We start from the raw sequence: 26,583 nt of genomic DNA on the forward strand, positions 1-26,583 counted from the left end.
GAGAGAGCCTGCATGACACGTGATGGGGCCTCATGGGGGCCACTGGAGGTTTAAGCGTCTTTAAGCATCAGCGTGATGGGGAGCTCTCTGCAGCATGAAGGGGTGAACCTGAGGCGGGATCCTGCAGTAGGAGGCCAGTTAGGAGCTGGGGCCATTGTCCTGATGAGGAAGGATGAGGCCTGATCCAGAGCAGTGACTACCAGATGGACAGGAGGATGCAGATGCCACAAGCACCGGGCAGGCAGAGTTGTGGGCCTCAGCCTCTCAGTCCTCTCCCCCTCCCCAAACTTCCCCAACCAGCAAGTGCCAGCACCTCCAGGTCCCTCCCTCTCTGCCAAGTCTTTCCCACGAGACATAAGGGGTACTACTCTCCCCACAGTCTAACTCCCAGGAGGCAGTGAACTTGAACTTGCTCAGCAGTACCACTTTCTCCTGGCCTCTTCCTGAGAGCTCATGCATACAGGAGTACGGACCACCTTACACTCCAGCACACCACACCTCAGGTCTGTTGGGACTGCACAGTCTACACTGGACAAGAAGTAGTACATTGCAGGGCAGGGCTGAGAAACATGGGTTGGGGCCACCCTCAGTGACCTCCCTTCTGAGTGGATGCCGCACCTCTCCTGCTGCTGCCTGAATAGGGAAGGCACGCATGCAGCACAGAAGATGAGCATCAGAATTTCTCTCTGGTAAATATGAGAGTCAAGTCCTCCCAATTTTAAGGCTCAAGTATGAAGTGTGAGGTAGCAGAGTGGCAGTGGAAAGACAGGACCTAGGATTATGTGGACCTGGACTGGAGTCCTGGCTCCATCCCTTGTGACCCAGGTGTGACCCTAACAAATCACTTCCTCTCTCATTCTGCATTTCTGACTTGTAAAATGGCAAGGAGTGGGGAGGCTCATGTAATATCTCTAAGTATGGTGCAAAAAAAGAACACCGTTTTGGATCTAGAAGACCTCATTCTAATCCCAGCTCTTGTGAAATGTCATCTTGATCAAGCTGTATGACTCTGTTAGGCTTATTTCCTCCTCTAAAAGTGAGGCCAGTGAACTCTAAGCTGCAGAGTTGGTATAAGAGTGAAATGAGATGATGTATGGAAAGCACCTAGCGTAACATCTGGCTCAGAGAAGATGCTCAAGAAATGGGCTGTGTGGCTACCATTACTTGGGTTTTGAGAATGCACGGTTCTGTGTTTATGTGGAGGACAGTGACATCTAGGGGCAAAGTGTGATACTGCACCTCAGCTCTGCTAGACTCAGGGCTAATCATCGCACAGACGGGCCCAAGGTGGGAAGATCCTGAGAGTAACAGGAAAGGACATGTCTAATTTCCTTTTGGTACCATTTCCAAAGCCTGGCACTTGACCATTGTTTGTGACTAAATGGATTTAGTCTAAGTAGTTATGGATCACATTTGATTTATTAATCACAGGAACAGTTATTGAGTGCCTACTCTGAATCAGGTTCTTTTCTAGGCACTAGGGCTGCAGCAGTGAGCAAAACATAAATATCCTACATTCATAGAGCATGCATGATAGGGGGAGACTAATAATGAATAATTATACAAATACCCCATACGTATACACAATACAGTGCTAAAGAGAGGTGACAAAATAATCTTTTAAAAAAGATCTAAAAATTTAAATTTAAAAATTAGCACTGACTTAACCATACAAAGTCTGAGCACCATAGAATACTAGAATTAGGCAAGACCATGTCTCTAGTCTCACCTCAGCTTCCCTGACTTCCTTTCTTATTTTTCGGCTTTCTCTTCAAAAGCTGCACAAACTTTCCTCGGTTATGTCAGTGCACATCGATGCCACAAAACTGAGTTCTCTCTCTGAGGCTAGGAGGTTACTTGTGCTCCATTCTCACTGAGTGAGAGATGAGAGTGAAGGCACCCAGGAATGATTAAGCACCCAGTTCTGGCATCAGATCTGAGTTTGAATCTTACTAACTAGCTGGGAGACCTTGGTAAGTTTCCTAACCCGTCTGAGCCAGTTTCCTCATCTACACAATGGGGGACGATGACCACACAAACCACTAGATTACCAGAGCCTGGCTTACAACTACTGTTCAACAGATGTTAGCTATTACTATTAAACATCGCTTCCCATGGTTGTTTAGAGCAGAGATCAGCAAACTACGAATTCGGCCCACTGTTTGTCTTTGTAAATAAAGTTTTATTGGAACACAGTCACATCCATTTGTTTATGTGTTTGCCTCTGGCTACTTTCATTCTACAGTAGCAGTGTTGAGTGGCTGTGACAGAGACTGTATGGCCTGCAAAGCCTAACATAGTCATTGTCTGACTCTTTACAGGAAAAGTTGGCTAACATCTTCTTTTGGGAAAATGGCATTTCTTTATTTCTCAAAAAAACTTCAGATATTTTGACTGATTCAGACTGGCCCTCTACTAGGACCAGCTTATCACCTACTTCCAGGGACACCATCCCAGAGGGAATACAGTGTGAATGGTGCCCCCTGGAGTTGTACAACCAGCGGCCCTGCCTTCCTGCCGTCACTCAGATGACGGACACTCTCTTGGCATTTTCCTGAAGCTGAGCCTGGATGAAGGTCTGAGAGGATGGCCCTATGTTATTATTTGCAACCGTATCAAGTCATATATGTAGTGAAGTTTCTTTGTCCTCAAAAAACATCTGCCCCCATAACAGATCTCATCTCTGAGTTACTGCTCTAGTCTCAACGTTCCAATTTGGTCCTAGTAACAGTAAGAGGCAGAATAAAGACTGTGGTAGTGGGCTTCCCTGGTGGCACAGTGGTTAAGAATCCGCTTGCCAATGCAGGGGACACGGGTTCAAGCCCTGGTCTGGGAACATCCCACATGCCTCAGAGCAACTAAGCCCGTGAGCCACAACTGCTGAGCCTGCACTCTAGAGCCACAATTACTGAAGCCTGTGCGCCTAGAGCCCGTGCTCGGCAACAAGAGAAGCCACTGCAATGAGAAGCCCCCGCATGGCGCGCAGCAACGAAGACCCAACGCAGTCAAAAAAAAAAAAAAAAGACTGTGGTAGTGAGGCTTCTCAATTCAAGGTTTTACGATTGATACTATAAAAATACTGAATTTAGAAGCATTAAGTCACCACATGTCAATACCTCCTTTAATAGGCTTCTTTTTCTTTAATGTCTTTCAAAATGTAGCCATATGGGGTGAAGTTTGTGTATGTGTGTTTGGGGAGGGTGTGACATGGTGGGTGGAGGGAGGATGAGGTGGGAGACAGGGAAGGAAGAAAAGGGTAAAAAGACTGAAAAAGAAGTGTGAGATTGCATTTTCAGATTTAGGTAAATCTTGTATATGTGTCAGTAAAAAAAAAATTAAGGGCTTCCCTGGTGGCACAGTGGCTAAGAATCTGCCTGCCAGTGCAGGGGACACTGGTTTGAGCCCTGGTCTGGGAAGATCCCACGTGCTCCGGAGCAACTAAGCCCGTGGGCCACAACTACTGAGCCTGCGCTCTAGAGCCTGCGAGGCACAACTACTGAGCCCACGTGCCACAACTATTGAAGCCGGTGTGCCTAGAGTCCATGCTCCACAACAAGAGAAGCCACTGCAATGAGAAGCCCGCACACTGAAAGGAAGAGTAGCCCCCATTCACTGCAACTAGAGAAAACCTGTGCACAGTAACAAAGACCCAATGCAGCCAAAAATAAATAAATAAAATAAACAAATTTTTAAAAGTGCATAAGAAAAAACATTAAAAGAAAAATAAGAGGCTCACTTTTAAAAAAGTTTAAACTTAAAAAAAACAATAAAACAAAACAATTACAATAAAAACAAACCTTGGCTATGTAAAATGTTGGAGTCATGGAGAATTCAATCCCAGTTTTGACCTGCGACTGCCACAACCCTTTAAAAACAATCTGGTTCCCAACTTGAGTTTTTGATCTGTGAAAGGTATAAATTTCTCTTCTATACCCTTAGCCTCCTCTAATTTGGCTGATAAATGATACTCAGCTGTAGCGCCACAAGGCTTTTCCTGGAATAACTGGAAAGCCTAGAGCAAAAACTGTCTCACACTGGAAAGGTGTATTCATCTGGCCTAAATCATTTTCACAACAGACTAAACTGGTGACCAAATCTTGTACTCAAAGCCTTTGGCAGTTTTTCAGACAGGCCCCTCCCTGGACGCCTGGACCCACCACCTGCCTGGGCTCTCACTTTGCCCAGACCCCTGGGGTGGGGAGAGTCCGCTTGTCCCAGCCAGCCCAGCAGGCTGTGGCCATATCACAGCCCCAAGTCCCATGGCGCTTTCAGACAACTGAACTCCTGAAGTCTTCCCTGGCATGTTTTGTCAATTGTTGCCAGACAATCTGAGGGTTCTTGCCAAGTGATCACATGAGTAGTAGAAAACAAAGGCCCGTTCTCCATTGCCAATAATAATATGCATGAATTACATATTGACACAAAGAAACTAACACTGTGATTCTTCAAAACCAGGATGGACTTGTCATAAATGGCAGAACCACAGAGCAGGAGGGGCCCAAGAAGTTACCTGGTGCCTGTCGAACTTTGGCTTGCATCCGCTTTGTCAGGAGGGCTGGTGGAAACAAACGTTCCTGGGCTCCAGGAACCTGATTCTTAGGGCTGGGGGAGCTGAGAAACTGAATTTCTAACAAGCTCCCAGGTGATGCCAATAATGCTGCTGGGTCAGCTTGCACTCTGAGTAGCCCTGATCTAGACCAGAGGTCTCCCACTCTGGCTGTATATCAGTATCACCTGGGGAGATCTAGTAACTCCGAATGCTCAGCTCTAGCCCCGAAGGTGTGGGCTGGGCTGGGTTACTTCTTGTAGTTTTCAAAAGCTCCCATTTGATTGTAACATGCAGCCAGGTCTGAGAAGGACCAGGTGGCCAGGCTCCTCACCTTACAACTCCCTTACAGAAGGGAGTTGTCACAAATGCTCCTGAGGCCCAGTGAGAGGAGGGCCTTCCAGGTGAGCACAGGCAATGGGTGGCAGAGCCGAGCTCTTTCCTTCCTCTAAATGCAGCCCATAGTTGTCCTAAGGTGGTCCGGTGTGGGGCAGAGGGTGGAGAAGGGAGGATACACCCCGCCCCCGCATCTGGAGAGCAGCTCCCTGGCAGTGAAGGGGCAGGCAGTGAGGCTGACGAGTGAGAGTTGCCACTGGGCACCAGGCAGAATCACAGCTTGGGAGACAATGCCATTTCAATGCTTCCCCATTTTACAGATAAGGAAACAGAGGCCCTGAAAGATGAAGAGGTTTGCTGAAAGACCCACGGCGGGTCAGCAGTGAAGCAGGGAGTAGAAGTCTGCTCTCCTGCTGTGTCTGCTGGCCCTACCACCTCGGGCTCACTTGCTGTCTGCCACAGGTGTGGTGGCTTATGACCCAGGTAATTGGATGGCAAATGCAAGTTTGGGATGAAGAACTGGAACAACAGGCACCACGTTCCAGAGTGGGATGAGGTCACAGTGCAGGATTTTCAGAGGAGATGTCTGTAAATGGGTTATACACGCATCAGGGGTTTAAAAAGTGTGTGTGTGTGGGTGGGTAGAGTTGAATCAAGAAGAGGATTTTTGGAAAGACGCGTCATGATGCTATCTCACCTCATCCCCAGGTGAGAGGACGGTGGGGGGGTATGCTTCCTCCTTGACCTCACATCAAGAGGGAGGCTTAAGGAGAGCACTCAGATGGCTTGATTGCCAGGGCTCCCTGCAGCCTGGGGGACCTGGTGAGCTGATGCCTCACTCCTACCTGAGAAACCCACGGGAGGATGACAGGCCAGTTGCTCCATGGATGGAGCGGAAGAGGGGAAGTGGCTACAGTGGGATCAGCCACAATCCTTGAGTTTGTAGGAGCGAAGGATGTGTGAGTGCTTCCTGAGCACCAGGTGTGGGCCCTGGGCCAGGTAGAGCTCTGTGGCCTGCCCAAGGCAAGCTGGAGGGGCGGGCCCAGGAGTGGGGGACTGCCACATGTCTGTGGAAGGAGCCACAAATGGCCAACGGGGGGAGTATTTCACCCATGTCGTGGGCACTGCAGGAGAGTAAATCCCAGTAATGGGGGCTTTGAAAATTCCACAAAAGGACTCCATGAGAGCCTAAAGGGTGTGCTTAACCAATGCCAGGCCCAGCAAGATGGATGCAGCTCCTGGCAAATGAGGTCTTTCCTGCCCCTTCTACCACTCGAAGCCCCAACTCAGGAGGGTTCAGAAACCTTGGGAATGGGATGGGGAAAAATCTCAGTCTGGCAAAAGAGAGAAGCAGCCCATCCGCACCCCTTCTCCCAGGGCAGGTGACTGGCTGCTTCAGGCCAAGCTGGGGAAGGAAGAGGCGATGCCTTTGAAGGCAGTTTGAGGTTTTGAATATTATGATGGACTCCACATATTGGTTGTTGACCAGAGGACCTTCAAAGTCATGAGACTTGCCCGAATTTTTATCTAGGAGCAAGGGAAGGAGAGTGCCAGCCATCGGAAGAGTTAAAAAGGACAGTGAGGGGAAAGTTTCTCTATGACTACATCCTAAGAGTCAAGCTTAACCAACATGATGATTACAGCCAACCACAGAGGTGGCAACTGCTTTCCTCCCACACGAAGGAAGGGCTCCTATCCTCTGAGGGCCTCTTTGAAAATGGAAGCATTAAATCAGGCCCCTGCCCTGTTTCACTCTCCTCTTTCAAGGGCTCCCCACTGCCCACAAGTGAAAGTTCAGGTTCCTTACCGTGGCTCCTGCCTTCCCCTGTGGCTTCCTCTTGTACCCTTTCCCCACGAACCCCTCAGCAACGTGAACACACCCCTCCCCTCCCCAGGCCTCCGTGCACACAGTTCCCTCTGGGAGAGGGAAAACTCCCCAGCCTCTGCTTCCCACTCACCCTCCAGGTTTTAGCATAGGTGTCACCTCCTACACCAAGCCCTCCCTGGGTGCTATACCCCAGTATCCCCCCTACGCACCCAACCAGCCCTTATCACCTTACATTGTGAACACTTTGTTAGCTGTCTGATGTTAGCTGTCTGACCAACTCCCAGGAGGCTGAAGGTGTTGGGGGCTGGGGTGGGGAGGCACGGAGGGTTGTGTTTAGCTTGAATCCCCAGCAAATAGCCCAGTGCCTGGCATACAGTAGGTGCCTAATAACTCTTTTAAAAATAAATACTAAATGAACATTGCAAACACCCTGCAACAGAAGGAGGCATTACCTTCTTCTTCATTTTCACATTTTTGAAGATGGCGTGGACCCTCCATGTCTTTGCGAACATTGCCCCAAAGGCGGTCGTGTAGCCCACGGTGAGAATCCAGGTCCTGACCTAGAGGCCATGAGAAAACAGAGGCATTAACATCTCCTGGGGGACGGACTTCATCATTTAGGAGAGTGTCCCAACAGGGGGACTCTAGATGGGGACAGATGCTCTACTTTACATACTGTAGAGTTTTACTAGCATCAATAGTCCTTCAATCACATTTCAACCTGATAGACGCTTAGTTCTATTGGCAACTTGCCAGACCTGGGCCCTGGGCGCAGAGGCATATGAGATTCAAATCCTGCCTTTCATGGGCCCACAGCCCAGAGGGAGCCAGTCATAGACAGAGGCACAGAGGGCCCCCAGGACCACTGAAGGGCCACTAAGGGGTTTCAGACCAGCCCTCTGGTCTTCCCTCCCTCCTTTCCTTCTCTGACAGCCTTCTATGTGGGGAGACAGGCCTGCAGAGGTGCTCCCAATTGCTGATTTCTCTGCCTCCTCGCCCAAGTCTCTAGGAGACGAGGCAGCCCCAGGAACCTTTTCCACAGGACTCCCAGCTCCTGGGTTGTGGGCAGCAGGGAGGGGAGAGCACTGAGCTGCAGGGGCTGAGACTGGGCAGGACAACAGGCCTGCATGGCCCTTCTCCAGCACTAGTGACCCAGCCGCTCTGGTAAAGCAGGGCAGAACTCAGCCAGAACTGGCCCCAGGGATGCCTGACTGGCAGCTGCACCAGCCCAGCTCCTGGTCATCGTCAGGGGCTGCTCAGTTCGGGGGGAAGGCCAGAGGAGAGGGGCTGTGACCTTTCCACTCCCACCAGGGGCCCGTCTCCTCAGGCCTTTGGAGAAAGAGAGGAGCGATGCTGCCTGGGTCCCTGCTCTGGACTAAGGCCTTATCTGGCTCTCACCTGTTCCACAGCACCAAAGTGTGCCCTGATCCCCAGCCCTGGGCTGGTGGCTGCCAGAAACTGCCAGCCCTGATAGGAGCCAACAGCCTGATCCCTGCAGGCTGGGATGGCCGGTCACCACCTGTTAGGTCTTGGGGGCCTCCTGGGCGCCCACTCCCCACCTGCACTACCATCGTGGCCAGACCCCAGCCTCTCCCGAGTCCACCCTCACCGGCTGGTCTGGATACCCTCCAAGACCCAGGAGACTCACCTAGCTCCAGGTTGGTCCCCACATCATGGCCCAGGACTGGGCTGTATGCCACTGGGTTCTGGGGCCTCCCACTCACAGGGACAAAAAGGCTGCGTGCTCCGTGAGCTCTGGTTCTAGACTATGGTCTTTCCTCGGCTCTTCCTCAGCTCTGTTGAACTAAGTTCCCTCTGAAAGGTCCCCACCTGCCTCAGCTGAACATAGCAGGAAGGTGGACGTGTTAGGAGAGAGAGACAGCTGGGCTGGAGTGGACAGGCCGGGCCCTCTGTGTCCAGAGCCCAGCAGGTTTGCCCGCCTCAGTGCTCCCATCCAGCCCAGGGCTGCAGGCAGTCATGTAGGAGGTTCCCAGACATGCTGCCTTCAGGGAGTCCCTTCACACTGCCTTTCTAGCAACTTGGTTCTCCAGCTTTTCAGAGACAGGGTGTTTCCCCTTTCCATTTTATCTGTAAAAATAGGAACTGGTTGGGTAGATGGCAAGACCAACCCCCTAAGGAAGGACAACAGCATTAGCTCGATTGTTCAGAAACACAGATGGGTGAGGTGTGAATGCTGACAATGGTAAGGGTGAGGACTTAACATTCTTCTTTTTTATTTTTTTTTAATTTCAAAAATTTCAGACAGGCAAGAACGAATCACAGTACTTTAGAGAAGGTGTAGGATGGCCACGTCATTACCTGTATTATAAAACAAGGATGGAAGAAAAGTAACAGAATAGAGACAGGGAAGGAGCCAATTATTCGGAATTTAGACCTGAGCTTATTCAATGACCAGATCACACATTCCCAGCCTGTCAGAGTTGCACAGGACCTTACAGATCATTTCATTCATTCATTCGTTCACCTGTTCATTCAATAAGGATTACTGGGCCAGAAACTAAGTATACAATGATAAAAACAAACAAATAAAACAACAACAGCCAAAACCACGGTGATTTTTTGGAGTCATCAACTGAGTTGAGAAAACCCCTTTGTAGATGAAGAAACTGAGACTCGGGGCTTTAAGGTATTTCTCTCAACCACACCACCCAGCTCCAGAGCTGAGCCCGGAAGTCAAGGCCTTGACCCAGTCCAGCCCTCTCTCCCCCACATCATGCCACGTGATCCTCAGAGAGTCTCCTTACCCCAATCAGGTCCATCCTCGCCCTGGAGGCAGCTGTCAAAGGGACAGCACACTGGGGGAGTAGCTGACCAGCCTGAGAACTGGCTGATTTCAACACACTTTTAGAGCTAATGGTTGACACGACTGTGAAGACCAATGGTCTCCAAGCCCTTTTGATCATGTCCCCCTATCAGAAAAACAAATTTAAACATGAACATATACAGAACAAGGAAATTTTTAAAAGGACGGTAAGAGATGAAATAGTATTATTTTTACCTCATAATGTGGCAGACAAAGATCTCTTATTTGGGGTTAAAGTATTACTCCAATATGCTTGGCATTATTATATTTGCTTTGACTTATATTTTCTTTGGCATAATCATTTTCAGGCCACTTGTCTGTTTTGTAGGGCCAAATTCATTAAAACCCAATTATACAAGTGAGTTAAGTTAGTAAAAACTCGATGATGTAAATTTAACGTGGCAACTGGAAATGGCAGTATGTTGCCATAAACTGAAAGCAAAGGATGGGTGAGGATGCCTGGCCAGAAAAGAGGTAACCTAGCAGGCCCAAGACCTGCTGGCAAGGTTAGCTTAAGCTGGTGTCTGAGAACTTGGATCTGGGGAGGGTTCCCACCATTCCCTCACCGATACGAGTGACTCTGTGCCTGAAGGGTTTGTGCAAACAGCGTGATTTATGCTGCACACATGCTTTCCTTCTGAGAGCCTGGAATTTTGGTATGTGCTCAGTAGAGGGTACCCAGGTGACCAGACCCCAATAAAAACCCTGGGGGCTGAGTGTCCAGTGAGCTTCCCTGGTACACATTTCATGTGTTGTCACAAGTCGTTGCTGGGGTATTAAGTGCACCCTGTGTGACTGCACTGGGAGAGGCTCTGGGAAGCTTGCACCTGATTCCCTGTGACTTCACCCCATGTGCCTTTTCACTTTGCTGATTTTGCTTTATGTTCTTTCTCTGTAATTAATCATGGCTGTGAGTACAATTCTATACTGAGTCCTCCTAGAGAATCGCTGAACGGGGGGGTTGTCCTGGGGATCCTGGACACAATGCCCTGTGGCTGGCTGGTGTCACAGACTGACCAAGCACTCCGTCCTCAGGAGAGTTCCTGCATGAGACCACCAGACACACCCACTGGGCCAGGGCCCCGGGGTCAGTCCGAGTATTAAATCTTAGTAAAGCTTAATTTCTTTCTTTTTACATAAAAAACAAAGGCTGTAATATATTCTTCCACAAGATGATCCCAGTGGGTTCACATCCCATTTGGAGACAGCTCTTCAGACAATGATGAAACAACACTAGAAGAAATACTCTGGAAAGCAGGAGAGTGGGACCCTTACCAGCAGAGCCACCCACCCCTGGCTGCCTCTGCTCAGGGTCATCCCTGTGCAAAAGGAGGTGTTATTTCTCTCTCCACTCCTCCACCATCGTTTTTTTTGGCTGCATTTTGTCTTCGTTGCTGCACGCAGGCTTTCCCTAATTGGGATGAGTGGGGGCTACTCTTTGTTGAGGTGCGTGGGCTTCTCATTGCGGTGTCTTCTCTTGTTGCAGAGCACGGGCTCTAGGCACGCGGGCTTCAGTAGTTGTGGCACACTGGCTTCAGTAGTTGTGGCTCACAGGCTCTAGAGCGCAGGCTCAGCAGTTGTGGCACACGGGCTTAGTTGCTCCACGGCATGTGGGATCTTCCCGGACCAGGGCTCGAACCAGTGCCCCTGCATTGGCAGGCGGATTCTTAACCACTGCACCACCAGGGAAGCCCCACCATTGTTTGAAGATGGAAATGGACCCTGGGGTTCAGTCCTCGACCCTCTTTGTCCTAAAAGGGCTCTCCCTGGGTTATCACTCCCACTCTCAGGCTTTAACCATTTTCCTTGTGCTGACAATTCCTTTATCTCTTTCCCTGTGCCTATTTCTCTTCTGAGCTCCAGACCTACATATGCCACTGTCACTGGAGACCTAGGTGACACTTAGGTGTCCCATAACACCTTCACACTCCAGAGCCAGAGATGAGCCCATCAGCACTTCCACTGAGTAGCTCCATTTCCTCCCGACTCAGGGATGGTGCCACTACCCACCTGTCTCCCAAGTTAGGGACCTGGAAGTCCTCCAGGAATCCTCCCCTACCCTCACTCTCCTATTCAGGCCCATCTCCTTCTGCTGAACCACTCCCAGACCCGTTCTCTGCCCTTCCATGCCTGCACCTCCCAGGTTCCCTTGCCCTCTGGCTTCTGGCTGGATGGAGGGCACCATCAGGAGATGGGAGGGGCCAGGAGAGAGAAGACGGGGTATGTGCTCCCTGCAGCCACTGTTTCTGTGCTGTCTCTGGCGGCAGCTGGGCTCCTCACGTGGCTCTGGCCCTCTCTGGGCTCAGGAAGAGGCCTAGGAGTGGTGAGGGCTTCCTGCGGTTGCCTCAACACCTGTAGTTTCTTCCTTAACCCCACCTATACCTCTGTAGGTGGTCCCTTCACTGGAGTCTCTCCATGTGAAGCACCGGGGTGGGCTCTGTTTGCTGCCAGGGCTATGCCTGATGACCATCTTACTCCCATGTCTCTTGTTAGTACACCCCTCCTCTCTGTTCCTGTGGTGTCATCCAGATTAGTCATTACGAGCAGGGACTCTGGAGCCAGACTGACAGGAGTTCAAGTCCTGGCTTTGTCACTATCTACGTGAACCTGGGCAGGTCACGTAACCTCCTTGAGCCTCAGTTTCCTCATCTGTGAAATGGGGGTAACTAATGCCTCTGACTTCGTGGAGTGGTTGTGTGGATGAGACGAAAGAAGGTATGTAAAGGGCTGAGGTTTTTAATCAATATCTGATTTTTGTCCACGAGTTCCTTATCACTGCTCACTGGACCACTGCAGGAGCCTCCAGCTGGTCTCCCGCCTCTCTCCTCACCTGCTGCTCATCCATCAAACACCTCCAAGAGGGACTGTTCTCCAGTGCAAATCTAAGCAAGTCTCCTTGAGTTTAAACCCTTTACTGCCCTATTGAGCCCACAGGTTAAACTCCAGATTCTTGGCAGGGTGTGGCACCCACCACCCACATCTCTCCAGCCACTGCCCACATAGCATTTCACACCCAAGCAATTCCACACTGCTTAAACGTCCGCACACATCACACTGGCTCACGCTGTGGGCCTGGCACTGGCTATTTCCTCCACTCATAATGCCATCCTCTCTCTAAGCTCTTCACAGATTCTCATTTGTCCTCCAAAATCCATATTCGTGGGCCACCTCCTCTGAGAAGCCCCTCCCAGAGCTTGCAAGGAGGTCACAGCTGCCTCCTCCCTGAGATTTCTGTCCTCATGCATGCTTCTGCTGTGCTGGTCATGCATGTTTCTGAGATGATGTCCACTTGATTACTTGCCTGCCTCTCCCACGAGATGGTGCAGGGCCTACACTGCCCACCTTTAAATCTCTGGATCCAGCACTGAGGGGGTGATTGGGCTGGGTGGGCCCGCTTAGGTGGTAATGAGATCTTTGTCACCAAAAATGTGCAAGCTGAGCTTGAGCAAGCACATGAAAGGAAGACTGCAGACAGAACTGGAGAACTAGATGGCAAAAGAGGCTCAGCTTATGGCCTCAGTGGTCCCTTCCTCGCAACGAAATATGCTGTCTGGGAGGCAGTGAGCTCCCCATCACTCCATGGATTCAAGCAGAGCTTGGAGGACCCCATTTCAGGGTGCTATAGGGGCACTTCCTGCACTGAGGGAAGTTTCATTTGATGACATCCCAAGTATCTCCCTTCTGGGTGGCTCTATGATGCCAAATAAACTAGAAGGTTCTACAGGACTCAAATGATTCTGTTTTCTCTAATGATTACATCACCTCTAATACAAGTCTCTACTGACTCATCAACATAAGACAAACAGCTACTTCACTCTCTCTCCCAAAGTCTTAAACACATTTATTCTAATGTTAATGTCTTTCCTTTTTTCTCCTTAGCCATAAAGCCCCTGGCCCCCTCTGCACACAACCTGACATGCAACCATGGGGAAGAGGAATTTTAGGCAGGCAATGCCCATCTCAGTCTGAACTATGAAAAAGGAAAAAGCAATTAGAGCACATCTCCAGATGGAAGAAAAATCTACACCTGGAACAATTCTGCTTAGCTGCTCATTCAGTTGATTTTGGGAAGGCCTGCTTGCCAGAGTGAAGGGCTTTCACGGCTCTTTTGGGGATCAGCAGGAAGAGGAACACACAGCTTCTCTTGCAGGTCTGTTCTGATGATGACTGGGCTGGAGGAAGCCTTGTCGGCTGGCTGGATGTTGGGGGCTGAGCCGTTTTCCTGCTGTCCAGAAAGGTTCGAAAAAGGGCCTTTTGTTTCATTCTGACTCTTCACCCCAGATGATCAATAGTGAGAAGGCAGGCAAGGGAGACCCAGACTATCTAAAAGCAAGCCCCAGACCTCTGTTACCCTGAGGCGTTACAGTCTGGAGCTGAACGGCGAGACTTCAGCCTGGGATCTCCAGGGCCTGCCCGTCTTTCTGGAGGGAGAGGTGGTGAAGAGATTCAGAGTGTTTCCCAAGGCAATATGCCTCTGAAGAGCGTGCTCCAGAAACAGCTCCAGAAGACTCTGTCTTACCCAGGGTCCTTTAAGTAAGATCTGCATAGAAAATGCCTTCTAGAGTTTAGAGTACAGCAAAAACTTTCTGGGGGAACAATTCAAGGGCCCACAGGAGATTCTGGGCACAAACAAGGGTACTTTGGGACCCAAGTTAGGGCCAGTGGGGCATCTTAGGAGATCTGGGGCAAATCAGAGGAAGCCGCCCACTCTAGGAGGAGGAGTTTCCAACAGGCACCCCTCTTCAAGGCCCGTTTGAAAGGCCCCCACCTCCTTAAGACCCTATCAGCTGAAGAACTCAACTCAGAGAGCAGATCGCAGGCTATATTCGGTTCCCGCCCACTCCTGACGCCAACACCCTTGTGCAGTGCACAAAATGCATAACCGTACTTGGTGGCCTTGGCTCAGGCAACGAAACAGGAAGGAGGCCCTTCTTCCCCTTCCCCACACAACCCTCGCAGGTACCTCAGTGACTGGAGGTTAGGGAGCTTTCTGGAAGCACAGCATGCTCGAGATGGGCAGTGGTAGTAGGGGGTGTGGGTGTGTGCTGGGGAGAGGGCTGATGTGCACCTCCATGCAGCTCTGTGGACTGAAGGTGTGGATGAGTGGGTGTGGAGGCAGGAGAGGAAGTGAGGTAGGAGGTGTATAGGCCCCAGGCTGAGCAGCTGCAACTGGTCTCCTGCTGATACTTCAAGATAAGAGACCAGCTGGAGCATTGGGCCCGGATTAGTCTTCATTCTTGTGGTCAGTAGGATTTCCCAGTCTGGCACATGCACAGAAGGGGTCCTCAGTCTAGGGGAGGGACGAAAGGAGGGAGGAAGTGCCGGTCCGTAATATGTCCTGCCAACCTCCGAGAAACCTTTGTGCTGGAATCCATCTTGGCTGAGAGATGTGTGGGCACACCAGGAAGGACCCAGTGTCAGATCAAATGTGGGCACAAGCGAGATGATTGGCCAGAGACAACTGGAAAACTGCCCCCATATAAGCAACCTAAGCCGCCCCTATTGTGTACAACACACTCCAAGTTCGCCTGTGTGCTCTTCCACACGTACTTTGCTTCTAATAAACAGTCTCTATTTCACAATCTTGGTCTCTTTGCTGAATTCTTTCTTCAAAGAAGACAAGGACTGAGGTCCTTCTTCCAGCCATTCCACCACTGGAATCAGAAGGAGAGATGGATGTGCCACTGAGACTGCAGCTGCTAGGAACTCTGTGAGCAAATAGGAGGCATCTTTCAGGACTTCCATTAATAACTGCAGCTCCTTCTGAGGGGTCGACAATTCTAAGCCTTCCCTGATTGGTCCCTCCACTCCCTCCCCTAGGCCTGTCTCCATCAGAGCATACAACACACCGAATGGGAGTTATTTGTTTAACTACATCTTCCCATCTACGGTAACTCCCCAAGGGCAGTGATCTGTGTCCAGCTCTGTGCCTGCAGACCCGCACACATAGTAGGTACCTGGGAAATGTTACCACATGAATGAATTATAAGACAAGGGCTGGGGCTTGCAGTAATCCACATGAGGGTGTGTGGGATGGGGGGACATCATCTGTACATTTGCTGGAGGGTCTGGGGCACCCCTGGCACCCTCCTCAGCCCCCTCCTCTGCAAGCCAGAGGTCTAGGGAGCCCTTCACAACTGAAGACCCTGGATGGCTAAGAACAAAGGAGATGGGGGTGGGGAGGCTATGGCCTGTCCAGGACCCTAACTGGCCCAAACAGGCCTTGCCAACACCAGTTCCTTCAGCCACATCCCTAAGTTGATCTAAATCTGCCAGGAAAGGTCACCATCAAACCCTGTGGGCAGCCCCTGGGCCAGCTTTCCGGCTACCTTCTGAAATCACAAAGCACTTTACCATATGGCCAGCCACAACAACATGGGATCACATGCTGAAATAGCCCCCAAACCACATTTTTACATCAGATTATCTCTCAACTGTCTCAAAGAAAAAAAAAATCGCCAAGCAAAAAAATATCACAGACATTTATGGCCTTTTACTTGAAAACATCACTAATTCCTACCACTCTTGAACTTACTGGGAGGCCAGTTGGGTGTTCCCAGGTAGCCTTTGCCTTTTGAGTCAGAGTTATAAGATCCTAGCATCTCTGGGAGGGCTGGAAGAGGGCTGGAAGAGGACGTTGTGCTTCCAAATTCAGTATCCAGACCCCCACTATTCCATCCCTTCCCAGCTGCTGCCTATCCGGAGCTCATTCATATACCTCTTGTGAGCAGGGTGGATGGCTGAGAGCATGCTTCAGGATCCAGAACCCAGCACTCCATCCTGTGATGGGATGGCCCTGCTTCCTGAGATTCCAGGGTGGAGGGCTAGGATCGCCTTTCCTAACTGGCCCAAACAGGCCTTGCTGATTCTCACGGGACAGGGTTTCTGGTGCTTCCATTTCCTTATATCATCAGTCTCCAAGAGACAAACTCAAAAATAAGCATGGGTTCTAATCTTGACCTCACTACTCTAAGTGTGGTCTGTGGATGCAGCATCAGCATCACCTCGGAGCTTGTTAGAGCTGCGGCACCTCCGGCCACCCCAGACCTACTGAGCCGAAATCTGCATTCACCAAGATCTCCAGGTGATTCACGTGCCCTTTGAGCAGCACTGTCTGTGTGGGCAGAAGTCAGGGCAGTGGTTACTCTTGGGAGGGGGCTGCAGATAGTAACTGGAAGCCAGTAGGAAGGGCTTCTGGGATGCTGGTAATGGCCTGTTTCTTGATCTGGATTCACAGCTGAATCCAGTTTACGAAAATTCATTGAGCTATATGCTTATGAAATGTGTATGTGTATATGTACTCTAATAAAAGGTAAAAAAATAAATAAAGGAGTCAGGAATCTCAGCAAGTGGAGGCAGCTGGGAGATAAAGCTGAGCCATGCTCCTCGGTGCTGCCATCAGAGCAGCCCTGGGCTGAACTGGCTTCTCCTAGTTCTCACATCAGATTCCTGTGACTGGGGACTCATGTCCAAGAGATCCCACCTGTGTCATTCTTACCTCCCTCGCAGCCTGCCCTGAGGCCTCTTTCAGCACTCAAGGTGGCTGAGGTACAGCAGCTTGGCTTTGACTTAGGCCCTGAGTCTGTCCCCGACCCAGATCTAGCAGAGCAAGGACATGTAAAGCTGGAAGTTGCCATGGACATACCTACACACAATCAACCAGCATCAACCCGTTTTCCAGCCTCTTCTTCATGCCAAGTTTGCTCTGCTTTATTAGTATCTCTCTTAGCTGTGTCCAGAGGTGAACACAGTTATTCAGACATAGTCCCATCATTCACTCATTCATTCATTCATTCATAATGATAATGGCTAGCATTTACTGAATCTTGTTATGTGGCAGGCACTAAGTGCTTTACATGCACTATCTCATTTAACCCTCACAATCCTACGAGTATGCCCATTTTACAGAGGAGTAAACTAAAGCTCAGAGATGTTAACTAACTTCAAGTCACACAGCAGGGAAGTAGTGTAGCTAAGGATTTGAATGCAAGCATCCTGACTGAAATTCTCTTATATGCCAGGCACTATGATATACTTTGGGGATGTATCAAAAATGAATGAATAAATATACTAAAATGACTGAATTATACACCTTAACAGGGTGAATTTTATGGTATGTGAATTACAGTAGGTCTCCGTTTCTGTGGGTTCCACATCTACGGATTCAACCAACGGGGAGCAAATTGAAAATATTTCTTAAAAAATTCCAGAAAGTTCCAAAACCCAAAACTTGAATTTGCCACACCAGCAACTATTTACATAGCATTTACATTGGATTTACAACTATTTACATAGCATTTGCATTGTATTAGGTATTATGAGTAATCTAGAGATGATTTAAAGTATATGGGAGGATTGCTTATAACCTATGCAAATATTATATCATTTTATATAAGGGACTTGGAGATCCTCAGATTTTGGTATCTGCGGGGTTTCCTGTAACCAATCCCCTGCGGATACCAAGGGACGACTGTATATTCCAATTTAAAAAAATCTGAACAGACAAAAATTTTGGTTGAGATAAATATTGCCCACATTCCTAAGAATTTAGTTGACCTGTTTTTCCTAGTATAAACCAGCTAACAAAAAAATCAAAATATTTCTTTAAAAAATGAATGAAATGTCTCAGACATCTTTTTTTTTTTTTTCGGTATGTGGGCCTCTCGCTGTTGTGGCCTCTCCCGTTGCGGAGCACAGGCTCCGGACGCGCAGGCTCAGCGGCCATGGCTCACGGGCTCAGCCGCTCCGCGGCATGTGGGATCCTCCCAGACCGGGGCACGAACCTGTGTCCCCTGCATCGGCAGGCGGACTCTCAACCACTGCGCCACCAGGGAAGCCCCAGACATCTTTATAGTACGACAGAGCTAGTTCCATACTTTGGTCCTGCCACCTAGCCATGTATGACAGAGTTTCGGTTTTCTCTCCTGTGAAGCGGGGACAGTGAACCCTGCCTTGTCAGGTGGTTATGGGGATTTGAAGGAAAGGCTGCACCTGGCGGCTGGCCCAAGGTAAATCACAGCAGAGAACGCTGAATTTTATGAGGGCACAGGCTTGGGGAGCTCACACGGCACTGCTGACCACCTCCACGCCCAGGAATGCCCTGAACGCCCCTGGAGCTGTTGAGACCTGCACTGGATCAAAGGCCCACCTGAGTCTTCTCGTCCTCACTGCAGAGTCCCTTCTTACCCCTCCACGCTTGTGCGGGTGTTTCTGCCTAGGATTCCACAAGGAAGGCAAGCACCTTTTCTCTTCCCCACCCACCTCGCTTCCTCTCTGCGCTGCCAGGGGCTGGGATTCCTGAGCTGCGTAAAGTGAGTGTGAGGGCCCTCCCATCCCCCTGGCATGGGGGCTCTGGCCCACGCCCAGCACTGTCCTCATAGGCAGCTTCGTGCCCACAGGGGCCATGTTGCTATGGTGATTACACTACCCACTCAGTGTCCAGGGAGACAGCACGGTGTAGCTGTGAGCTGTTTGCAAGACTCTCTGGAACTAGGCTGGGAAGATGCTAGAAAGGGTCAGAGGGAGCGGGGGATGGGAACTGAGTGTGACTGCTTCCCTAGCTCTGTGTGTGTGTGTGAGTGTGTGTACACATGCTCACACATGTACCCACCCTGCTGTCTGAGTTATAACGGCCCTTCTGAGCAGAGGCACAGCCCCTAGAGAGGCATAATCCCGTGATCGTCACAGGTTTCTTCCTGAGGTGGTGTTTACTGTTTATCACTGTTTAGTTTCTATATTGAAAACTAAAAGGGAAAAAAGCGGCATTCATATGGCAGCAGAACAGACTGAACTGTGCCTTCTCTTGCTCCACATCTGAAGCTGGCTTCGTGATCCACCTTGTCCCTTGTCCTGTAAGATTTCCTACAGAAACAGTGTGGGACACCAGGAGATTATACCGTGGCAGGGAGAAAGTTGCCCACTCCCCTGTTACTTGCCTTACACTCCAGGCGGCTCCTCTGAATTGTCTCATTTAGCCCACACCACAGTCCTGCATAGGGATTTTTTGTGCTCATTTCACAGACAACAAAACTGAGGCCCAGAGAGGCTAAGTCACTTCCACAGTCCAGAGGTAGTATGTGTAGGGGGCGAGAGTCAAACCTAGGCTGTTGAAGACCTGTGCTCACCGCACTGGGGGCCTCCTGGGCCCAGAAAGAACACAATCCAAGGCACCAAGTGAAACAAAGGAGCCAACCCCTCTGGAATAGCAGGTGGAGGACAACCCAAATTGCACCCATTGGGGTGCACTTAGGCTCTAAATTTAAGAGCTTTTGGTTCCCCTTCCTGAGCAATATTGGGGATGATTAAGTAAGTGACCCTGGTCCTAGCCATGCACACATTTGTGCTGACCCAATTCAATCCACACTAGTTAATCTATGCCTTTTCCCCACAGTCACGAATGTGGGCTTCCCCTTGCAGAGCCTCTGAAACAGCTCTGACTGCAAATAAATGAATCCTCAGGGTGGGGAGAACCAGGCCCTAACATCTTCAGAGCCCTCATGTTCCAGCTAATGCTGATTTGTAAAGCTCTTTATGATTTATTCATACTGCCTTGCCAGGCTTCCCAGGACAACCTTCCCCTCACGCAAATGAGCGCGACTCCCAGAACAGAATGTCAGCCTTCATTAAGAGAAAACACCCGGGTGTGGGGATGTCCTCGTTTGGGCTCCCTAGCCTGCGTCACCCGGTGTCTGTAGGATTCGGGGCAAACTCCAGGAAGCACCTGTGCTCTGACGGCCTTTGGCTCGGGAGCATGGTGAGATGGCAGGAACTCCCTTCTGGGAGGGAGAGACTCTCCAAGGGCTGGGCCTCTTGTCTCTGCACCCAAGACTGGACCTCGGGCCAGTGGATGCATTCCCAGGTGGCAGGAGCCGGCGACAAGGAGCCGGGAGGGACCCAAGTGGAGCTCTGCCCCCGTGATTCTCGGCCAGGAGATCAAGATGGGCCCCTCAGCTCTCGGGGAGCCACCAAAAGATCAGAGTGCCATGTAAATGAGAAGTCACCAAACTGGCCCCTGGAACCATTCTCATTATTGCCGTTGTCATGGTCTCCTCAAACTTGGGGAGGGCGTCCCCAGGGACAGAGGGAAGAAGGAAACCCCTCGCTTAGCTTCTTCAGGGTGCCTTGGGAGCAGCCCCTCCCTCGGGCCACACTACTGCCCAGGAAAGCTGACCACAGATACACATGGCACCCATGAGCTCACAAGGCCCCACAGGGCACAGAAGTCATGCTGATGCAGAACTGAAGGGGACCTCATGCGCTTCACACCATCTCTAGTGAGCAAGACACAAGCTGCGGTCACCATCCTTGTGCCAGAGGGTCACACTTCTGAGGGCACAAACTGCTAACCCAGACCCACAGGGACTTTTGAGCGGCTCAGCTTCTTGGGAAGCTGACTCCAGCACTCTGATGCCAGGCACGTGGGGGACTTGTGACTCGACTTCACCTCCTTAATCCCCAGAAGGGCAGAGTGAAACGGGGCAGAATAAAAAACTCTGGGTAGGAAGCTTGAATCAGGTGAGCTCCGGAGCACGTGGGGCCTGACTGCCCTCCAGGTCCACCCCTGAGAGGAAGGATGCCTGAGCACCCCAGGGACCCCCTGGGGTATTGGGGACTTGACCATGCACTTCTCAAGTGGAACCTTTCAAACAAAGTACGAGTTCTGGGGACATCTCATTTGCTTGACAATTCATGCTGAAGCTGGCTATTAACAAGAGTCAGTCCGATATCATCATCTGCAGGAATCAGGGGAGCATCACCATGTGCTCCAGGGACTTCCCTCCAGTCCACGGGCTGTCCCAGAGTCTGGGGATCTGTCAACTACAAATTGGCACTTGCCATCTACCTCTACAAGGATTAAATCATGTGCTGCTGCAGCTGCTGACTTTCAATACCCCCTGAAAGGAGCTCAGGGTGGACAGCAGGAATGAGGCACTCTGTGCTCTGGGAAGAACTGGCAGAACAGGTCTTCAGATAGTTAGATATTTTTAGGAGCCAATTTTATGAGTCCAATTCTTATATCTCCTCGTATCTAGAAAAGCACTAAAATCCGTCATGGTGACGTCTGCTCCTCGTGACTAGCAGTGACCTTCTGCAAAAAATCTGTGCTTGATTGCACGTCCTCCCCCCCTTCACCAAAATCACATATATACTGACCTTCCCCGCTGCCTCTTTGGAGCAGTTTCTCAGAGCTATCTGAGATGCTGTCTCCTGGGCTATAGTCCTCATTTTGTCCCAAATAAAACGTAACTCACGATTCTCACGTTGCGCATTTTTTTTAAGTTGACAGACCCGATGCGGTCCTGAAAGTCCAAGGTGTGGGTGGTGACCTGCAGCACATTTAAGGGGTCCTCCACTTGTTTAATCCTCACTGACAACCTTTACTTTAGGATCGTCCAGTAGTGGGCGACACTGAGACTATAGAGCCCCAAATATAATCTAAAAGAGACTGCTTTCCAAAAAAGGGCGTACATTGCTCTTAACACCTTAATAGAAAACAGCAACAACAAAAGAGTTGCTTTTGGATTAATCTGGTCAACACTGATCCTTTGACCATCCCTTCTAGCTCTGGTCCTCCAGGCAGGGAATTGGATGAATTACTGCATGTCTAACCCAGTTTTGAGAGATCACAGTAATGTCCAGAAATAAATCCCAACTGGCCATCCTCATCCTAAAAAGTAAGCCAATGATACTTTCAACTGAGTTCTACACAATTGCTAACTGCTAATGTACAAACTCCTTAAGAAGAAAAACAACTAATAACAACAATAACTAGGCAACGACATTTCTAAACATGTTAATTAATTTTCAAAATAACATTGCTAAAATATAGTAAATAAATTACACTGTTTTGGGCTTCCTTAAATATATGCATTCTCAACGGGGGTGATATAGTGCCCAAGGGGGACAACACTGGTTCTTGAATCTGAAAAAATATTACTCTTTTATATAGAAACTATAGGTATATATACAGTACATAAACAGAAATACAGTATATCTTTGGTATTGAAATTTCAAGAAGGGATAAGTAGAAAAAAAAGCCTAAAAAGGCTCCTTATGGGGGCAATTAGCAAAAAAAGGGTTGAGAAACACTGCTGTTAAATAGAGAATAAGGAGAACGATCTTTTCTGTACAACTCAAAGTCATCCACACAAACATCTCTCCTTATATTCTGTGATGGCTGTCAAGGTTGATGGTTAGCCTTGTTCCTTCTTACACAGCCCTGACTCTGACCCCAGGCACAGTGCCTGGGTGGGCATTTTTCTCCCTTGCTTTTCTAGGTTATTCAATCATTCTCAGTGGGCTGTCTTCTAGCAACAGCCTGTTAAATCCACAATCTTAATTTTACAGGCAATACTTAAGTCCATTCTGGTCTGAAAGCTATACCACACTGCCCTGTTGAACGGTTTGAATGGCTGAACAAGTTGTCTGCTGCCTGTTCATGTATTTTCATGCAGTTCTGGGTTTGTATCTGTGTTTTTGGTGATTGTGGTCACCAAGAAAACCTTGTATCACAAACCACTGGAATGTGCAGAATGACTTACGGTGCAAAGGGTTTCGAAGGTCTTTTCAGAGACAAAGGACCCATCCAGGCCAAAGAGAAAGATGGATGCATAGGAGAGCATTCCTCCGAGGATGATAAGGTTGTTCATATACGGACTTGACATCTTTATCAGCCTGACGAAAGAAAGAGATACTATAGTTAGCAGAACTGTTAATTTAGCTACTCCTGCAGCAAATATTTTCTGAATGTGTATCTTGTCACCAAGGCTAGAGAGGGAGAGAAAAATGGAGACCCTGGTTTCTTTCACTGCCCCCTCCCCAAGGCTGTGTTGCCTCTGATGGGCTGTTTCCCCCTCACTATAGGACCGTGATGCTATCGATTTCTAGTTGTTGATTTTCCTGTCTTCTCAGTCAAGTTCACCTATCACTTCTCTGGGGACAGCTTGTATTGCCGGCTTCTTCTACCATTCATTTTTAGTTTACACAAAGATGTTAAGTCAACAGTTTTTTTTTGGCTGGGGCTGGGAAGACAGCCAAATCTAGAGAATTCTAATCTAAGTTCAGCAACCTTCCACAGTGATGGGAGAGATGGCCACACCACACATTCCCGTGCTGAGTGGTCTAGGAGAGACCGTACCGGTGAGAATTCAGGGCTGCTCGGAACTGTGGTCCTCAGGTGGTAAGCGAGCATCCACTTTGGCTGCCGGAAGCTCACACTGTCCTGAGCACAAAGAGGGCCACACGCATGGTACCTCCCAGTACCAGGTGATGGAGATGGACAATGCAGTCCCCATCCCCATCCTCCCCCTGTCTTCACCAGGCTGTGTTAAACCATCAGCCAGCTGGAATTTACTCTCAGATGTGTCTGGCTCCCCCAGCACAATCTGTTCAGAATGTCTTGGGTTTTCAGGTGCCCCCATGGTCCAGGTGCTCTTTTGCAGGTTGTAATTATGGTCAGTTGTTCCCTGAGCATTTTCTTTTGCATTCTGCAGTTCTATTAATCCTTCCACATTTAAAAATTCAGTGTCAAAGTAGTAGAGAGATAAAAAGCCGGCTGTAAATTGTGGACCTCTCATGGGCTTTTGAATTGGAAGCCCTGAGTCCAGCAAGCGCCCCTGCAACCTCATGAGGTACACCCTTGGCAAGTCAATTAGCCGACTGAGTTTCATCACCTATAAAAGCACATATACCACTGCCTAGGACACATGTGAAGCTGAGAGGGGACTGGGTCCCTGAAGGTCCTTTCGTAAACCATGAACCGCTAAGGCCCCTTCATTCTTATTACCATAGGAAGCAAGGAGGGGAGAGGCCAGAACTGAGGCAGGCTTCCTGGATGGGGGAGACCTTAAAGGATGAGTAGCATTAAGGAAGATAGAAGAGAGGGGGATTTGAAACCACAGTGATGTTTATTTCCTATCTCTTTGTAGATTTTTTAATCTGAAAAGCCAGTCAAAAAATTCACACAGGGACTTCCCTGGTGGCGCAGTGGTTAAGAATCCACCTGCCAATGCAGGGGACAAGTGTTCGAGCCCTGGTCCGGGAAGATCCCATGTGCCTCGGAGCAACTAGGCCCGTGCGCCACAGCTGCTGAGCCTGTGCTCTGAAGCCCGTGAGCCACAACTACTGAGCCTGCATCTGCAGCTACTGAGGCCCGCGTGCCTGGAGCCTGTGCTCCGTAACAAAGGGAGGCCACAGCAGTGAGAAGTCCACGCACCGCAGCAAGGAGCGGCCCCCACTCTCCCCAACTAGAGAAAGCCCGCGCACAGCAACGAAGACCCAACACAGCCAAAAATAAATAAATACATAAATAAATAAATTTATTGGAAAAAAAATTCACACGGAAGCCAGCCTATTGGAAAGAGTAATGGTAATTCCCCCCCAGGAGGCCAAGAGGGGTTAGTTAGGAATTAAAGGAGTACAGTCTTAACGACAGGGACAACTTGCTGTTATGACAAAAGCTACTGCATCTTGCAGGAAGGGAATCTAACATTACGAGCTGACCACGTGCCCAGGGCCTTGTGTCGAGTGCTAACATGCATGGTCATCATTTAAGGCTTGTACGGAGTAGATCAGAGTTGCTTCAGATTTTTTTTTGAGGCAATATATGTGTTATTGGTGATAAATAAAACAACAGGTGAATACAACTTTTTGTTCTTCAGCAAACAGGTTTAACCTAAGCAGCTGCTACCAAAACCAAAAAGAAAACAAACCCCAAAACGACAACAAAAGCTCTAGAGCTGCCAAGTTCCTCCTTGGCAAGCAGGGAGAGAGAGAAACCTCTTCTCTTGGGATTGCGCTTGTCCCTGCAGCCCAGGAGGTTGCCCTGTGTGCCTTCTGGGCACTACAGCAGAGCCGCGCCACCTGTGGGGGGCACCGAGGCTGTTCCCCCGGCGAAGGCCCACACTCTGAGCCCTGCTCAGCCACTCCCACAACAAGGCAGGGAGCAGGGTTCAGGGATTTGCTACGGAAACCAGAGAAGCTGGCTGTGCTCAGCAAACACCACCGCCTGGGGCGGTGGCCCCTACAACCCATGGCTGGCCGGAATAACTCAAGCGAGTTGCTCTCCTCTGGAGAGGGAAGGGCATGCGTGGGGGAAAAGGGATCAAGGCCAGAAACCCAGGGGATAGGCTCTGCTACACGCAGCAGTGCGGCCTTGGACAGGGCCTTCCAGCCCTCCGACATCGAGCCAGCGCTCTCATGTGCAACTGCGGTCGTTATTCGAGGATCAACCGAGATGATGAAGGAGGTGCTTCCTGGGCTGTGATATGCTGTATGGATGGGAAGTGCCCTTACTGAACTCAGCGATCTCCCTCTGGCAGTGCTTCCTGAAGATGCTGGTGGGTGGGGCAAAGACGTTTGGGGAATTCTGCTTCTATATTTCTCCTCCTGGACCACCACACAGTGCACATGCATGGCCAAAATTCCAAGAAGACCTGTGGACTTGGACCCTTCAATTTTGTTTAAGCCAGACTTCCTGTGCAAGCAGCACTCCTGCCTCTGTGTGTGTGTGTGTGTGTGTGCGCGCGCTCGCGCACACACTCACTCACATGAAACATCTAATGACATCCCAGTGACTAAGCGGCACACTTTGGAAAACTGCCCTAGTAACTTCTTCTGTGCCCCTGGAGAATGTGTTATGTGATGCTCCTACACCTTGTCTATGAGGCTTGTCTATCCAGAAAGCACTATCCAAGAGGAGGGCATGAGTGACTTACTTCTGATTCCGATTCTTGATGTTGAAGAAGAGAAAAGCGCTGGCCATGATCATTCCCAGGATGGTAAGGGCGGAGAGGATGCTGTAGAGAGGTAGGGAGATCTTACGAAGCTGCTCCAGGACGATGGTCTTGTCTTTTGGTGGTTCGGATCCTAGAAGATCAAGGAAAAGGCATCAGCTGAGCTCAGTGCACAGTCAGTCCCCGAGAACATCCTTGCCTGGATGCCCTTGACATCTGCCACCTGTGCACAAACTGTGCAGGACACGTCACTGGGTGAGCGGGCTCTAGCAGTTGGCCAGTAGGGAGCCTAAGCCAGGACTTATTTCTTTCTCTA

At 49.7% G+C, this 26,583-nt stretch overlaps 1 protein-coding gene across 1 annotated transcript in view; it reads right to left on the reverse strand.

Annotated features, from left to right (window-relative positions):
• Positions 1 to 26,583, reverse strand: part of GABBR2 (gamma-aminobutyric acid type B receptor subunit 2) — a gene marked incomplete at both ends in the record, with an annotated part of 366,518 nt that overhangs the window by 54,180 nt on the left and 285,755 nt on the right. The window contains 3 exons of the mRNA XM_079706435.1: positions 7,163 to 7,270; positions 23,076 to 23,208; positions 26,250 to 26,400. Of these exons, the coding sequence (XP_079562561.1) occupies positions 7,163 to 7,270; positions 23,076 to 23,208; positions 26,250 to 26,400 (392 nt within the window). The remainder of the gene's footprint in view (positions 1 to 7,162; positions 7,271 to 23,075; positions 23,209 to 26,249; positions 26,401 to 26,583) is intronic.

This window comes from Hyperoodon ampullatus (genome assembly GCF_949752795.1).
Source record: "Hyperoodon ampullatus genome assembly, chromosome: 6".
In the NCBI taxonomy this organism is placed as follows: Eukaryota; Metazoa; Chordata; class Mammalia; order Artiodactyla; family Ziphiidae; genus Hyperoodon; species Hyperoodon ampullatus.